At 34.9% G+C, this 16,959-nt stretch overlaps 2 protein-coding genes and 1 pseudogene across 2 annotated transcripts; 2 read left to right on the top strand and 1 right to left on the bottom strand.

The window, feature by feature from the left end:
• Positions 1 to 6,908: 6,908 nt before the first annotated feature.
• On the top strand, positions 6,909 to 7,920 carry LOC144855905 (caveolin-1-like). Its single transcript, XM_078713857.1, has 2 exons — positions 6,909 to 6,981; positions 7,564 to 7,920. The coding sequence occupies exons 1-2, from the start codon at positions 6,910 to 6,912 to the stop codon at positions 7,900 to 7,902; spliced, it is 411 nt and encodes a 136-aa protein (XP_078569983.1). The 5' UTR covers position 6,909; the 3' UTR covers positions 7,903 to 7,920.
• Positions 7,921 to 9,759: 1,839 nt separating this feature from the next.
• LOC144855249 (profilin pseudogene) lies at positions 9,760 to 10,239 on the bottom strand (annotated as a pseudogene).
• A 4,970-nt stretch (positions 10,240 to 15,209) lies between these two features.
• On the top strand, positions 15,210 to 16,787 carry LOC144856028 (caveolin-1-like). Its single transcript, XM_078714002.1, has 2 exons — positions 15,210 to 15,470; positions 16,027 to 16,787. The coding sequence occupies exons 1-2, from the start codon at positions 15,405 to 15,407 to the stop codon at positions 16,363 to 16,365; spliced, it is 405 nt and encodes a 134-aa protein (XP_078570128.1). The 5' UTR covers positions 15,210 to 15,404; the 3' UTR covers positions 16,366 to 16,787.
• Positions 16,788 to 16,959: the final 172 nt, after the last annotated feature.

The raw sequence follows: 16,959 nt of genomic DNA on the forward strand, positions 1-16,959 counted from the left end.
AATGTTATTTTGTTGTCGTAATATAGTACGTCTCCATGAATAGCACTGTTGTTTAATGTCTTGTCGGAGTTCTAAACAATTGGATCAAGATTTTGTCACACATAGCATGTCATACGTAAACTGAAATCTAGCTTTGGACAAAACGTCTACTTAATGTCATATATATGTGATATACACATATTATATATAGATATTTAGTTAGACATCATTATTTTTACGTTATGTCTAAAGATACGGGTTAGGTTTAGCAATGGTTTTCTGCGATACGGTACCGTATCTTTCGCTACAGAGTTATTTTTAACTACTTTATCCAGACTTTTAATATTTGCCACAGTACTGACATTGTGGACAGCCTGATCACATACGTCACTCTGAAACCTCAAGGAGATTATCATTTCTAATTGGCAATACTGATCTGCAATACAGGCGTTGTATTTATCTTTTTTTTATGTAAAGCAATTTTATCTAATTAAATTAATGTAAAAATTATGTAATAAAAATGAACGTTCATGATTACCATTTTAGTTTATTGTGTATATGTAGTACAGTATTAATATTGAGTACCTAGAGTACAATGTTTTATATATTGGTAAATTAACGACAGAAGTGTACTATTTCAAAATAAAGTAGTAATTTACAGGATTGTTTATACTGTATCTATATAAACTGAAATTACACTCCTACGGTATTCTATTCAAAAGTTATTCCACCATCCATCCCTAAATCCCTTTTCCTATCTCATCTCTTCCCTCATCACTTTTAGATCTCATCTCTTCCCTCATCACTTTTAGATCTCATCTCTTCCCTCATTACTTTTGGAACGCATCCCTTCCCTCATCTCTTCCTTCATCACTTTTGAATCGCATCCCATCCCTCATCACTTTTAGATCTCATCTCTTCCCTCATCATTTTTCGATCTCATCTCTTCCCTCATCACTTTTCGATCTCATTTCTTCCCTCATCCATTTCCCCGTTTCATCCCTTCACCTATCTCAACCCTTTCTATCGCTCTGGTCTCCATCCATTTCTTATCACATCAATTCCCCATCCATTTCCTCTAATCCATTTTCACCATTTCTTCTCATGTCCTCTCATCTCTTTGTGCCAGTTACGTTGTTACATGTGGTACCGATAATTTAATGTCACGAATCAAAGCGTACCTATACCATGAGAGGTCCGTCGCATTACAGCGTGCTAATATAGCATTCAAATAATAATTATTGTTAAATATATCTTACTCTATTTATATTCCCAATCAATATGACGCAGAGTAAATAACAGTATTTGTATTACAGTTGATAAATTTAACATACAAAAGAATCGTGTTTTATTTGTACATTGGTGTGGTTTAGTTGTACCTTGAACTAGAGATAAACTGATTTCATCTGATCTGGATGTCATCATAATACACACAAAAAACAATACCCGATGCTGGATAATCATTTTTAACAAAGGTTTGTAAAAAAAACAATTTTAAATGCTGACGCTAGATGCAATAGCAGTCCTAAACAGTAGTAGGCACTAGACGTAGTAGATAATGTACGCAGTCGACAATAGGTGTAGTCGACACTAGGTGTAGTCGACACTAGGTGTAGTCGACACTAGATAGTAGTCACTAGATGTAGTCGACACTAGAAGATATAGTAGACACTAGAAGTTATAGTCGACACTAGATGTAGTCGATGCTAGTTGACAATAGGTGTAGTCGACACTAGGTGTAGTCGACACTAGATGTAGTCGACACTAGATAGTAGTCACTAGATGTAGTCGACACTAGATGTAGTCGACACTAGAAGATATAGTAGACACTAGAATTTATAGTCGACATTAGATGTAGTCGATGCTAGAAGTAGCTGACACTAGGTGCAGTAGACACTAGATGTAGTCGATTCTAGATTTAGTAGACACCAAAAGACGTAATATTATTATTCGTCATTATGACGTATATCGCACTACTGTATACAATAGAAAGTTACCATTACCATTGTCGTATTATTTTTATTCTTTCAGGATGGCAAAGTTAGTACCTGTACCAGTTTTTTTAATTTTTATACAATTCATTTTGAGTGACGTGGAAGGTCATGAAATCCAGTTACATCACAGCCATAGACGAAGCAATGTCAATGGACAATCAGAAGATGAATCTCGAAATAGACGTGATTCAGAAATAGTAAAACATACACTACATTCAACCGAGAGTATAAACGGGAATTGTTTGATACCGATAGACGCAAGAGATCTAGTGGAAGACTTAACAGCTGGCTACACCTTCATACATGTCTTTCTGTCCTTTCCTGCAGACGATAAGAGCATTTTAGTGAATGACTCTGAATCAGTTGTTGTCAACCCAGCGCACTGGGTGTGGATTGTAGGAACAGAAGGTGTTCACTTGGCACGACTTCCTTTTGACTTCATCTTTCTATCTCTTGGAACCCTGAAACCCGGTGTAAGCAAAGTCACAATTGAAACTAGCCAAACGCCTTGTTTTCTACAGGCCAATGATAACGAACGGCTAGATATAATCGCAAATTCTATTCTAAAAAGTGTGAACACCACCAATGAACCAATAAACTCAGTTTGTATTGAAATGATAAAATCGCGAGAAACACTTCAAATTCCTTGGTACTATATTCATTATGTTAGTTCATATCTGATATTCCAAATTGATACATACTATGAATGCTTTAACAGTTCTGCAACGACCTTTGACATTGACCACGAAGATGTCAGCGTTCAACTAACAGTTGTGTTTGTTTTAAGTTTCATACTAAGTTTGTTTTTTCCACTTTTTATCGGATTTTTCCATAGAAAAATGCCCGTTGTATTTAAATCACCAATTTCGTGTTCACACGTAATGGGCGCTTCGTTATCCAGAAATTATACATCCAAGGATGGCCCAGTTTCTCCACAAATAGTGGTTGATCATTTTGATCCTGGTAGCGCTGATGACATCTCTATAAAAACCAAAACGTTTTTAAATCTTGAAACAGATTTATCTTTAGGAATAAAGCATTTTCTTCTATTTTTTGGTAATCGTTACAACTTTATTTTCATATCCAGGTGGGTTATTTACATTGTACTTTTCATTGCGTTGCCTTACATCCCCATTATCTTTGTTAGTTCGACAGAAGAACTCGACTTCAGCAAAAGGCGGGAAAAATCATTTAACAACGGCATTTTAAATGCAAACTTTAACACTTTTTCTCATATTTTCTTTAATCTATCGATCTTCCTAATGTTTATAATTGTTCTGTATTTTAAGTCAATATATTCTAATAAATTTCATCTTGCTTTAAATGAGAAAGAAAGCGAAAGAAGAAGATTGCTGTGGTGGCGAGATTTACCACATAGTTTGAAGATCCCTAACGATCAGTACCAAGGAACCCAGAAGTTCCTCTTCCTAATGGTCACCCGGATGAAGATGGGAGCAAGCATTCAAGTTTGGAAATATGGATTTGATATCTATAAAGACTTCATCAATCGTCATTTCAACGACAGATCTATTTTAAAGAGAATAATGTTTATTCTTTTATTTTTACCATTTTTCGTCTTGTTCTTGATTTCCATTCTGGTTACATCAATTCCGACACTTTATTGTTTCACTCGAGTGATTCTGTTTAGTCTGTCTTTTCGAAGTTTACTCAACGACGTCGGCGATCCATCTGGTAATTTCACGCAAGACGTGAGGAGACGACTAAGCGCAACAATTGAGAGATATTTTGAAGAAGACACCACTGATGCCGATGACACCAATAAGAAAATGCTTGCTTCAGAACCCGGATGTGATGCATGTTCAGTAAATGGAGAAACGGTTCTGCAAAGTTTACCTAATGATGAAGTAAATTCCGTAGTAAATGATAAATCAGATGTGCTAGTGACTAATAGCGATTTTATTACTGGAGAGAATGATGTTCAGCAATACACACAGATGCTCGATGATATTCAACTGACTGCCGTGGATACCGTCAGTGATGCCAGAGAAGAAGAAGACGGCAATGCTATAATCCCACCAGCAGTTAATGCAACTATAAAAAATGATGTCAATCGTTCTCTTTTATCTGTACTCTTCGTTTTTATCTATGCTATCTGGGTGGTTAGTTTTATCTTCGGTTGGTGGGGGATCATATCAAAAGTCTTCTTTATTTTTTTCTACTTGACCGAGATCGTCTGGTACACGTTTCTGGGAATAACTTGGAATTCACATCAAGTTGCGCCATATGTCCTTTTCGTTTTGCTGTTTTTAGCGTACTCTGTTCCTGTAATAACCGGCTATTATGACGATTATTGTCAATTATTGACTAAAATTATTGTCATTATGAAACATATTTTGAAAGAAAAAAAGAAGGAAGAACGATCCTACAAAGATAAAATGAACAGTGACCAATATTCTAACAATATGAAGCATGGGTCATCTAAAAAGAAAGACGATAGTGAAAGTGATCACGAATTAATAACCGCGCAAGATCGTGAAGCTAGGCCTACTCTTGCGAAGAAGCGTTATGGACATGCCTACATCACTGCCGTCAATATGCCTTACAATATGGCAATTGACCGAGGACTGTTTGAGTTTATAGTTGCTAAATACCAGCCTACGGGTCCTAACAAAATCGCACGTTTAGTTCGTATACTATCGTTTGCGATCCTTCTGTACTGTGGCATAGAGGCTCTACTTGGACTAAATGAGTTTAGTAATGTCTCAGACGAGATAAAATTATTTGCATCTATATTAATAGCTGGTATCCTTCCAACGCTCGCTAGAATAGTCCAGAACCAAGGACAGAAAACAAGGGAACAAAGCATACGCATGATGGAGATTAGAAGAGATATTGAGGTGTACTTCCTTACTGGTGAACCGTATAGAGACGTCGGTTGTAAGTGGCCGTCTGGCGTTAATGAAGACCAGACGGCAAATGTGGATACGAAATTTGATTTTGAAAGATCACTAGAAAATGATGTATATCGTTTGTCTGTTTATTAAAGCATATAATGAGATGTTCTTGTGTATCTTCCGAATCTATATAAATTATATTTGATACGGTGATAATAGTGGCATGATGAAGAAGATTTGGGTTGTTTTATTATAAAATATCCAAGTTATCTTTACTTCATTTAACGATAATCTGTAATTGGTGTTCAATTCAGGCCCAAATGTTGAGTAATATATCACCACGAATATCGTTGTTAGACATGCATGACACCGTACATGAATCTGCCTGGTAATAGGCATATACGGTACCCGCGTACAATACAATAAGCCTAATAGACACTTCTAAGATATAAGCGACTTCAATTCTATTTTTCCAGTTGACGCCAGCGCTCGGGTAGAGAGAAGATAAAATGCGGTTATTTTTTAAAGCTCTGTCTACACTATCAAACTTTATGTGACAAAAACATAATTATGTGCGCATATATTGACACAATGACGTCATATCACTACCATATTTGGGCACATCACACTTTTTTTGTCAAACTAGTTTGATAGGACTAGGTTTTACATGGGTTTAGTTTCTGCTGCCAAGAAAATGGAGAGAATCAATAAACACAAACATTGCAATGAAATATTATTTAACTAAGAAATTGATATTTTATATGAATAATGTATAATCAGGCAAGAGTGATTCACTCTTTCCTGTATAATAAAATATACATGGTAATTACTATAATGTTTTTTTTAAGTAGGTAATCTATTAATTTATATAAGCATGAATGTATAAAGTCCGAATTAAAGTTTAAAAATGATAAAAGTATTTACCGTTCCTCTTTTACCACGCTGGGAGTGAGAGTTTACCGTTGATCCAAGGGTTAACTCTCTCTGCCCACGTGACTTTTCTAAAGCTATATAAAACTTAGTTCTTGTTACCGAATAGCACGGCCGCTTGAAGTAGGTATGCTTAAATAGTATGGATATATTTCTTTCATTATTTCAACACGGCCCTAATCTTTGGCTGTGTTTTCAGCTAAAACAAAATTATCGGTTAATGTTTTAATAACCGATGAATTAAATAAACTGCGCATGATCAGTACGAAACAACCAGGTGGCCAATCATAACGCGACAATTTTCATTCAGTCAAAGGTTAAAAAATGATCGCATTTATCCGATAATTATCCGATTTGAATTAGAAAAGTGAAATTGGTTAAACCCCGTTTCCACAGGCAGTTTATCGGTTAATATTTATTGTTTAATTTTTGGCTGTGAAAACACGACCTTTTAAATCACATATTGTCTTCTTCTATACAACCTTATAGTTGATGTATGTATTATTTGTTTTATGGAAAATGAATGTATTATTACATTAAAAAGCCGCTAAGCCTTGCATGATACAGGCACCACATGGTACACATGAGATTCTGTATTACGGAATTTCCTATGATTAGGCAATGAATTTAAATGCACTGTGTGTCTGTGTGTGCGCTGTACTGCATAAAAAGCAAACATAAGTGAAGAGAAGAAGCACGTTTTAAAATATAATAGGCCTATTTTGTAATGGCTTTTTACAATTTGTAATATTAATACTGTATAAAGTATGATCTTTGATCGCTATGCGTATTTCACAATAACACATTTTGTAATTTTTTTTAAGCTGCGTGTCACAAAGGTAACGTATACAGGTCAGCAGTGTTTACTTAGTTTGTTCTTCCAAAAGGAAACTGGTTTCTATACATTCTGTAAAACTTGTTCTTAGAGTACTGTCACAATGGCAGTCTGTTTACCCTGCAAAATATTTGCCTGCAAACAATTTTTGTTTCGTCGTCGTCACTAAGGACTCGCCTTACTTGCTAAGCAACACGAATTCAACACCATCCCTATAGGAATATTAGAGAAACACTTGAAACACACTGGCATTCTGAGCTTGTCTTCCAAACGAAGCATATACGTTACAGGTTAAGAACGAAGACTTACAGACAAAATGCCAACCGAAATTCCGGATGCAATTGATATGGATAATAGAGATCCTTCAGATTTAAATTCACATGTTAAGGTACGTAATTAAATTCATTTATACACATTTAACAGAAAAAAAATACATATATACCTAGATATTTAAAAAAATTAGGATTAATGTTGATTGTTTTCCTGCTTTTCTGGGGAGTGGATCGGTATGTCAGTTATGGCCAATCAGACAGCATCGTACGACCAGGCCCGACGGGAGAAAGTTAAATGTTTAAAGTTCTCCCGACGATTTAAAAACTACGCCCGACGCTATCTCAAGACGACTCGTCTCGTCGAGATTCAACTGTCGGAGTTGGCCTTTAGGGTACTAATATGTGAAACATTTGCTGTATAAGACCAATAAAATGTATCGAATACTTTTGTTGGTTGTTAATAGCTTTTATGCAAAGTAGGTTTATTTTCAAAAATCGAATATGGAGATAAGTCGCATGAAAATCATGATCCATTGCAGATTCATGTTTGAATTTACAAACTATATTATACATGTTCACTTATTCATGAATGAGTAAACTATTAATGTGTTAGGTGAAGGTTTTTTTCGATAGTTTGATTATAATGACTTGCAAATTGATTATTTGACACTCACTTAATTTGTATTATTTTGTTAAAGGTAGCTTTTGACGAAGTTCTCGGAGAGCCAGATGGTTCCCATAGTATCGATGGTGTCTGGAAATGCGCTTTCAAATGCTTCGAAGGATCCAGAAACCTCTGCTACCGGATCTTGACGGTACTCTGCGCCGTGCCACTATCGTTCTGTTGGGGTTGTGAGTTCGCCGCTCTTTCATTCTACCACGTCTGGTGTATCACCCCGTGCCTCAAGGCCTACATCATCAATATCAATTCCTGCAAGTTTATGTATCGAGCTTGTTGTTCGGCTTGTTGTGATCCATGCTTCGAATCAATCGGCCGATGTTTGTCGGACATCCGTGTTACGTATAACAATGCATAGTCCTCCAACCAAGATTTCAGTCGTTTAATACCAATCCAACAATGAAGATTTCAGTCATGTTACCTAATACCCGTGCTTCGTTTAATACCAATCCAACAACCAATATTTCAGTCGTGTTCACTAATACCAGTGCTTCGTTTAGTACCAATCCAAACCAATATTTCAGTCGTGTTACGTATTATGGCCTACCACATGCTTAATCTAGTCGTTTAATACCAATCCAACAACCAAGATTTCAGTCGTGTTACCTAATACCAGTGCTTCGTTTAATACCAATCCAACAGCCATCAATCGTGTTATGTATACCAATGGATAGTCGTTAATACCAATCCAACAATCAAGATTTCAGTCATGTTACGTATTAGGACTACCACATGGTTAGTCTAGTCGTTTAATACCAATCCAACAACCACGATTCCAGTCGTGTTACCGAAAGTGTTTCGTTTAATACCAATCCAAAAGCCAAGATTTCAGTCGTGTTACGTATACCACTTCATAGCTGGTAACATCAACAATCAGTCTTCGAGGACATACCTGTACTAAACATTGAAATGAACACATTTACAACTTTTTTATTTTCTAAAGACATTAGTTTTCTGATTGATTTTGACCTCTGCTGATGGCAACAGACCCATCAGTGGTGTAACACTGAGGCCCTTGGTTTAGGAACCCCGAGTGGCCCTCAAACGCTGGAGACTAGCCAATGGGCGCTTATAGCCGTAACGAGACCCATATATAGTATACCTATAGTATTTAAATTCTAAATACATAACCTAAACGGTCCTCTAAATACTCTTCCCTTTATCCGCTCGTGTAGGGTAGTCAAACTAATATGAAAAGAAATGAATTAAATAATAATATTAATGAAATGAAAATTATATGTAACGGTGTTAATTTAGGAATATCATATCTGTAGTTACTTATTTACGTTACAATATTGTACAAAGTTTTTAAATATTACTAACGAAGTCAGTTTCGTATTCGAATACAGTACACGCTTTCAGCTCAGGGTTCAATATTCTGTCATTAATATTATGATGAGTAATGTTGTAATTTATTTACCTTTCGATTGTATCATGTGCTTTACAAGCCTGCAATGACATGTGTGTGACGACCAGTATTTTACGAAATTAAATTTTGCACTTTTTTCATTATTCATCGACAATTTATGTGAATTTGTTTTTTTTTTACATAATACAGTTCTACTGTATTTAAAGTAGTCTACATGGAACAATTTGATTTAGTATTTTCTTCTTACGTAAATTAAATGATATTTTCCGAGAAAATCAGCTTATAAATTGTATTGTCTTTTATGTTTTGTATTCAAGTCGGTGTTTGGAAAATCTGTTGTGATGCGAAAAGTATCACCACTGCTGATAAGAAAAGCTGCTTGGTACAATATGTCTGCGTTTTGTGAATCTTTATTTCGAGATCATAAACTGTACAGTGTCATTTATCTAAAACAATTTATTTAGCTATACAAGAAACATTAAGCGTCATGCATGCATGTCATAGTTATTTTTAAATGTGTTGCAATTGTTGTCAAAAGTCAGTAAAAACTGGATGATGAGATTTCCCTCTGTTGACCGTCCATTTATTGTTCAAATAAAGTTGTTGCAGATTTGGCTATGTAAAAGATAAAACCAACAATTTGACACGATTAACTGCTTCAATTAATTACCGAAACAATAGTTTATCAATATTTTGTGTTCTAAAAATAATTTGCAGTGTTAATCTTCTTTAGTGCAGTAAGTTCTAAAATTATGAATCACAAAATGAAAAAGTGAGATCTGTAGTATTAGTTGGTATGCGTTGATCTCCTTTCGGGTAAAACAGGTTGCAGCACGTGACTTAGCCCTACATGTTAAATGATGATAGATATTCAGCAATAATTGCCACACCTTTATTTGTGTTTCCTTGGCTACCTCCCTCTTTTGTATGGGCGATGACTATGGCAGTTTTTGAAGACTGCATCGTAATTGCTCCATGATCCTTCTTTTTACCCAAAACAAGTACTGTGCCGTCGTCTTTCTCTTCGCTCCTCAAAAATTGGTATTGAACCCCCTCAGCTTGTATACCACTTGCCTGAAACGTTGAGAACTCCTTAGTTCTAAAAGACACAGCTATGTCCGCACCCTCACCAGCTTCTAGTATAAGAGCGTCCGAATGGTCCGCTGTTGTCCAAGATTCGCCATCATCTAAGCCAATTATACAGGCTTTGTCTGCTTGACCCGCAGTGTGACCGATAACATTATCAATGTATGAATCCCAACTGCCCGTGTACACCGGGCTTACAAGTGAAAAACAAATCAAGACAACCAAACTAATGAAACCCATTTTTCCTTCTTCTAGTTCAGAATTATTCGAGTTTTAGACTAACGCTATATAGAAGGACTGAACATATTTCCACAATTTGTATCCCTTTTGTTCTCTTATAACGATTACAGTTTAATTACAGCAACATTTATTGTATTATGATAATTATTATTGTCATATAGACAAATACAAGTATTAGGAGTTGCGTGAGATTGCAAAGGTGTATTGATAATTAAAATTGACCTTAACTGGATGACCCTAGATTTCCCTTTGTACCTTCTAATCCTCGTTGTCATCAACGTATTGTTTTCAGCATATTTATCATTTAATTTTTAATTTAATGCATATTATTATTACTAGTAGTTCTCTAGAAAATGCACTTTTAGTTTACTTGTTACTTTAAGACTATCACCGGCTTTTGAAAAAAATTAATTCTGTCATATTTGCAGGTCTGAAAATAATACTAAAAAGTGGTCCAGAATTGGGCCCGTGGTCCGGATTTCCTCCAAAATTGAATGGAGTGGTCCTTGATCACATATCTATCTGTATTTTCATTTTGGTAAAGATCTTGCAATAACCTTTTGAGTAATCCTGCTAACAAACAAACAGGCACACGCGATCGATTACATACCTACATACGACGTTGGTGTATCGCAAACGTTATATCAACATCTGTCCATGGTTATATCAGAGGGCAGTCAACAATCAGCGTCAAGTATGATCCGCCAACCAATCACGATTAAGTTTGCAGTTAGGATTTAGCCTATCCGCGTTGTGTAATTCCTAATAAGGTAATTTAAGCAGTTTAATCTTCCAAGAGATTCAGCCAATCGCGATGACTGCCTATTATTGGCTTTTAGTTTTTATAAATATCAGTATATCAGTATAAATTACGGCCATACTGCGTTGAAACACCGGTTCTCGTCAGATCACCGAAGTTAATATACGTTGGGCCTGGTTGCGTTCTGGATGAGAGACAGTCTAGAAATCGCGGCGGGTGCTGTATATACTGGAGAGTGATGGTGTAATGGTAATATCGGACTAGCATGTGATAGGCATGGGTTCGAGGTTATCTGTACCATACTAATTACATCATTAGGCAAGATGCTTTACTCGCATTGCCTCATCCTTCGGATGGGATGTAAAGCCGTTGGTCCCGTGTACTTAACAGTGCACGTTAAAGAACTTGGTACACTATTCGAAAAGAGTAGGGGATCGTATCGTGGTGTGCTGATCTGGTAGGCGCTGCACTGCTGGCTGCCGTGGGTCCGTGGAGGGCCTAATCCGAATTTCCTCAGTTTCCAGTTAAGCTTGAGGACAAATATAAATACCTTTACCTTTACCTATTTTATCATTGTCTTAATTACTTTGTTAAAAGGGCGAATTAACAGTTTACTATGCCAATATTTGTTTCCCTTAACATATATTACATTAAAATAACTCGGTTAGTATACAACTGATATGATACAATTGAGTAGACTTTTTTCCCCAATGAGCTAATTTTCGTGTTTTTAATTTTGCTCGTTAGCCTACTGTACGTTAATAATTAATGTTTATTTGAAATTTTTGTAAGAAAATATTTGTCAAGCCAGCCTATAATAGACAGTGACATTTATGATTTAATTCACCGGTTATTTGAATATTTGTCTGAAATTTATTTCACTACCACAATGCCTTAATTACTTTTTATTAGGTCTTATTAGAGTGGGTTTATGATTGAGTGTAGCCTCACCACAGTTTATTAGATACTAAAATAATGACAGTGAATGAATGTTTACTGCATTCTGTAAATCATAAAAGTTTATTTATTGTGAAAAAGTTTACCTACAATGTTTATTTATGGATGAAATATATATGGTTTATTCGCCACAAACACTACCAGATCACTACAAGAACACTACCAGAACACTAGGACATTGACATCCTTAGCGCTACAAACACTATCAGAACACTACCAGAAAACTACAAGAACACTAGGACATTGGCATCCTCAGCGCCACAAACACTACCAGAAAACTAGGACATTGGCATCCTCAGCAAAGCAGATGACCGAAGAAATAAAAATGGCAACCGTAGAACCGTCGGGTATAATGATGTCGAGCCGAGATCCAGCTGATATAAATGAACATGTTAAGGTACGTGTGACTATATCATTATCTGCATAATTTAATTATGAAAATAGGTCTATTGTGCCATGTTTTCACTCCGTCTGTTTTGTTAAAGATGTATTGTCCCCCTGAAAATATAATTCTTTACAACATTTTTGTTGAAAATGCCATTTTAATGTAACATAATAGTTATCCACTTTGTCCAAAAATTGGATCGAAAAAAAATTTATTTACCTGAAAAAACTGTAATTTAAAGCAAAAAATGGTCAAATTGGCTGCCAGCCAATGTTTTTTTGATTGAATTTAACCATTCATTTTGTCATTTTATAAGTGAAAACATAATTTTTTTACATTTTTTTTCTATGGAAGTGATTAACTTTATTAAAACTACAAAATAACATATTCAAAAATCTGATTTAATTAATCTTCATTTTTCATGTTTTTGGGGGACAATACATCTTTAAGTATATATATAGGCCGTAGAGAAAATGAATTGGCGAACAATTACAGTAGGTCTATACGTAATTTTAAATTGTAATGGTAGGCCTATTATCAAAATTAAAACATTAGCTTATTAAATTAATCGGATTGGATAAGTACGGTTAACGTAATTATTACTTATGATGTTTACAGGTGTCTTTTGAAGATGTTATTGCAGAACCTAGAGGATCCCATAGTAATGCATGTATGTGGAAATGTGCGTTCAATTCCTTCGAAGGATCCAAGCTTCTCTGCTATCGCCTTTTGACAATATCCTGTGCCATTCCTCAATCGATCTTTTGGGGATGTCAGTTTGCTTGTCTGTCTTTCTATCACGTTTGGTGTATCACCCCCTGTATCAAGATCTGCATCATCAATATCCAGTCTTGTGGGGTTTTGTATCGAGCTTACTATATGGCGTTCATTGCTCCATGTTACGAAGCAATCGGACGTTGTTTTTCGGACATTCGTATTTCGTACAGAAATGCGTAAGTCGTCTTCAAAAGCAAGCTTTTCTACAAGGCTAGGCACAGGCGGCAAAATATTGATATTGATTATCCAATAATTAATATATTCATTTTTTTATTTTACATTGATTTTGTATTACATGATTTTAAAAAACGCACTTGTATCAGTGTTCAATTTTAATTTGAATGTTATGTTTAATAATTGTTACATTATAATTTTGTTCGCGCTATAACATCAACAATTAAATTGTTTTAGCTTTTTTTTGCATTTTTCCTATATGAGGATTTATCATTGGTTTTTATACCAGAATATCGCCAAATTCTGTATTTGCCTTAAAGAGAAATTAATATAAATTGTGAAAGATAACATAGTACAAATATAAAGTATCTTATTTTATATTTTTATTAGACCGATAAACAATTTAATCTGTCAATTATTAATTAAGGAGTTCTAACATTTATAATCCATTGTATTAAGAACATAATCATTTCCACTTTACAGTATAATGATGTTAATAATATTGATAGTATATTCGGTTAGTTATAACAGTTGATATTAAGTTGTAAACGAATGTATGTATATTGTGCTTTACTGTGGTCTACTTTATTACATTAATATTTACACAGTATGTTGTTTGATGTGTAAATATAATATGCTTCGTTATAAAGTCATTCGTTTATGATTTATCACGTGTACGTGTGATTATAGTATTATTGTAAATGAGGTACGTGTACACACATTGATCAAGGAAATCAAACATCGCATTGATTCGCATTTGAGGTCATAATCATTAGATGTGCTACAGTCAGATGAGATTACATAAACAATACCCACAAAAATATATACTTACTCACACTGGAGGGCATTTCCTGCTTTATAAGGAACTATTATGCCTTTTACCCCATAGCTATTTTGGAGGCGGCTTTGATTTGCGGATTTGTTTGATTATGTAATTGTGACTTGCTTATATTATGGTTATTCTTTGTTACAGTTCTCATTACCTAGTGATGGGCTATACCCGAAACACCTTCGTACCGGGCAGATTTAAATTGTTTGATTTTGATTTTTTTTCTATACCTTGCCTATGCAGATTTATATTTATTGGACCTATATACTTAGGCCTACTTAACATGACTAAATTCTTATGCACCACGCTCTAAAACACCGAAAAGAGGCGAATAAACTGTAGCAAAAGGCTACTACCATGCACCATCCAAAACTGCAAAGAACAAGTAAAGAATATATAAATAAGCAGAGTGGATGACTGAGACAGAAAAGCAGAGAACTCAAAAAAGATCTTGTACCGGTATCACCTAACGTAAAACCAACCACTAATAAACAAGCAGTAATAAACCACTAAAGTAACATTTAAAATTAACAACTAACGTAACAAATTTAAGTACTGATGTAACAACAGTAGTATTTAAAACTTTTTTTTCACATCAGTCTTATTTGTGGCTGTCAATACCCTATTGAAATCCACCATTTGATGTTCCTTAACTTAAATCTTTTGATTTAATTTGATTTTTCTAGTGAATGTTATAACATTGTAGTTATTATTACGCTAGTGGATGAAACATTGGCAAAGTGAAAATTGTAGGCCTACATAAAAACATAAATCAGTTGAGTCACTTTCTTTATGTTTCTGTTGTACAAAAGAAACATGTATAGGCCTACTTGAAAACATGGTACCACGACGCTTAAGGCGCTGGATTTTAATTATTAAAGTTTATTGAAAAGATTGAACTACATTTTTTGAAGATCCTGATTATGTTTGTTATAAGTGAACATTTACGTGACCTAAAAAGAATCAAGTTTGGTAATTTGTTTTTGTGGTGATTTTCAAGATAGAAATCATAAGAAAAATCAAAACAATAGACCAACTGAAACGTTTGGTGTTGAAAGAGCACATATTTGCATTAGATCAGTTTCACTGTTTGCTCTAAATTCCAAAGAATACGAGCAAAAACAAAACCCGCCAGAGTTACTTCACAAACATGTTGCCAAGATGACGGTTGCCATCACACTTACTTCAGTTGATTTCAAAACACTTGCAGATTGTTAATGTTATCGTCTACAGACGTTTCCCCGAGTTCTTTTCTGATTTAAACTGCAATTTTAACCAACGAAATGGCGGAACCAGAACCAATAGATATGTCTTTCCGTGACCCACGTGAATTGAATTCACATGTTCAGGTAAGATTTCATGATAGCATGGTAGGCTGTCGATGTACTGTGAAGGTAGTTTTCTATGCATAGGCATGAATGCCTATTAAGGCTTAGATTTTGGAAACTCGTCTGTTCATTTTGATATAGCACACTCTAGTCTTGTTCCCTATATTTATTACGGTTTCAATACAGATACAACATATTGTATGGATGTATGTATTCAAAAGTTAGAAAGATAAACAAGTTAAGTTAAATTAAGTTTTGTAAAGATCTATACGAAAGTTAATTTCTTTTCACATGCAGACCCTCACCCCACCCAATAAAAAAGCATGAGCATATTTAACAAAACAGAGAAGAAATACGTTAAACCTAATGCACTGTCCTCCTTTCCATGACTTGCGCATCATCAATTCATTAATAAATTTGTGGGTATTTATCACTAAATAAAACTGCTATATGTTTTATATAATTTTGTTTTCATTGTCATAACAAAGACCATTGTTCATTGTATCAACTAAATGGTTTAGAATTTTCTAAAATTAATATACTGTACAGCATTGGGTAACGAAAGTTTTTTTTTCAGGTTGTGTTTCAAGAAGTTCTCGGAGAGCCAGATGGTTCCCATAGTATCGATGGTGTCTGGAAATGCGCTTTCAAATGCTTCGAAGGATCCAGAAACCTCTGCTACCGGATCTTAACGGTTCTCTGCGCCGTGCCACTATCGTTCTGTTGGGGCTGCGAGTTCGCCGCTCTTTCATTCTACCACGTCTGGTGTGTGACGCCATTCCTGAAGATGTACATCATCAACATCAATTCCTGCAAGGTCATGTACCGGGCTTGTTGTGGCTTGTGTTGTGATCCGTGTTTTGAGTCTTGTGGACGTATGTTCTCTGACATCAGGATTACTAAAACAACATCCTAACATATTGATGGAATTGGTTACCAGGAATACTTCTAAAATGCATAGAGAACGTCAGACCAGCGCATTCAATTTTCTCCTGCTCTAAGTCGAGTGAATGTGGTTTCATAACTTTTAATTCGATCTATAATTCTGAATACAGTCTCTTGTTATACAGTGAATCTGTTTGCTCGATTGTATTATACATTAGGCCTATACATTTATTTTCCAGCAAGACAAATATTATGCAATAATTTAATATCTAAAAATGAAATACATTAAAAGATATAACTGACACCAGGCTAGCGGATTGTGTAAAGTGATCACTCATATGCCTAATTTATATAAATGTAAAGTTACTGAAATGCCAGACTCCTCCACCTACTCTTCGTTCATGAATTGGGCTATTCCCGATGCTGATATGTCGGAATCATTTTGTAAAACAAATAGATATAATTTTATACATTCTGTAATAACAATAATGAGAATTCCTGATGAATAAAAATTCATAACTTAAATATAAACAAAAAATGTGTATTTTTTTGTATTTCAACTTTATTTAGAGAGGTAACCCTTGCACTTTAACCTCTTTATTAATACAAGTAACTGATTGACGTT

This window comes from Antedon bifida, chromosome 11 (genome assembly GCF_963402885.1).
Source record: "Antedon bifida chromosome 11, ecAntBifi1.1, whole genome shotgun sequence".
NCBI classification, from domain to species: domain Eukaryota; kingdom Metazoa; phylum Echinodermata; class Crinoidea; order Comatulida; family Antedonidae; genus Antedon; species Antedon bifida.

Bases quoted from the DNA above. Each gene is read 5' to 3' on its own strand.
- LOC144855905 (XM_078713857.1), top strand. From the start codon at position 6,910: ATGCCAACCGAAATTCCGGATGCAATTGATATGGATAATAGAGATCCT. The intron at 6,982-7,563 runs GTACGTAATTAA...ATTTTGTTAAAG, and splicing joins ATTTAAATTCACATGTTAAG to GTAGCTTTTGACGAAGTTCT.
- LOC144856028 (XM_078714002.1), top strand. From the start codon at position 15,405: ATGGCGGAACCAGAACCAATAGATATGTCTTTCCGTGACCCACGTGAA. The intron at 15,471-16,026 runs GTAAGATTTCAT...TTTTTTTTTCAG, and splicing joins AATTGAATTCACATGTTCAG to GTTGTGTTTCAAGAAGTTCT.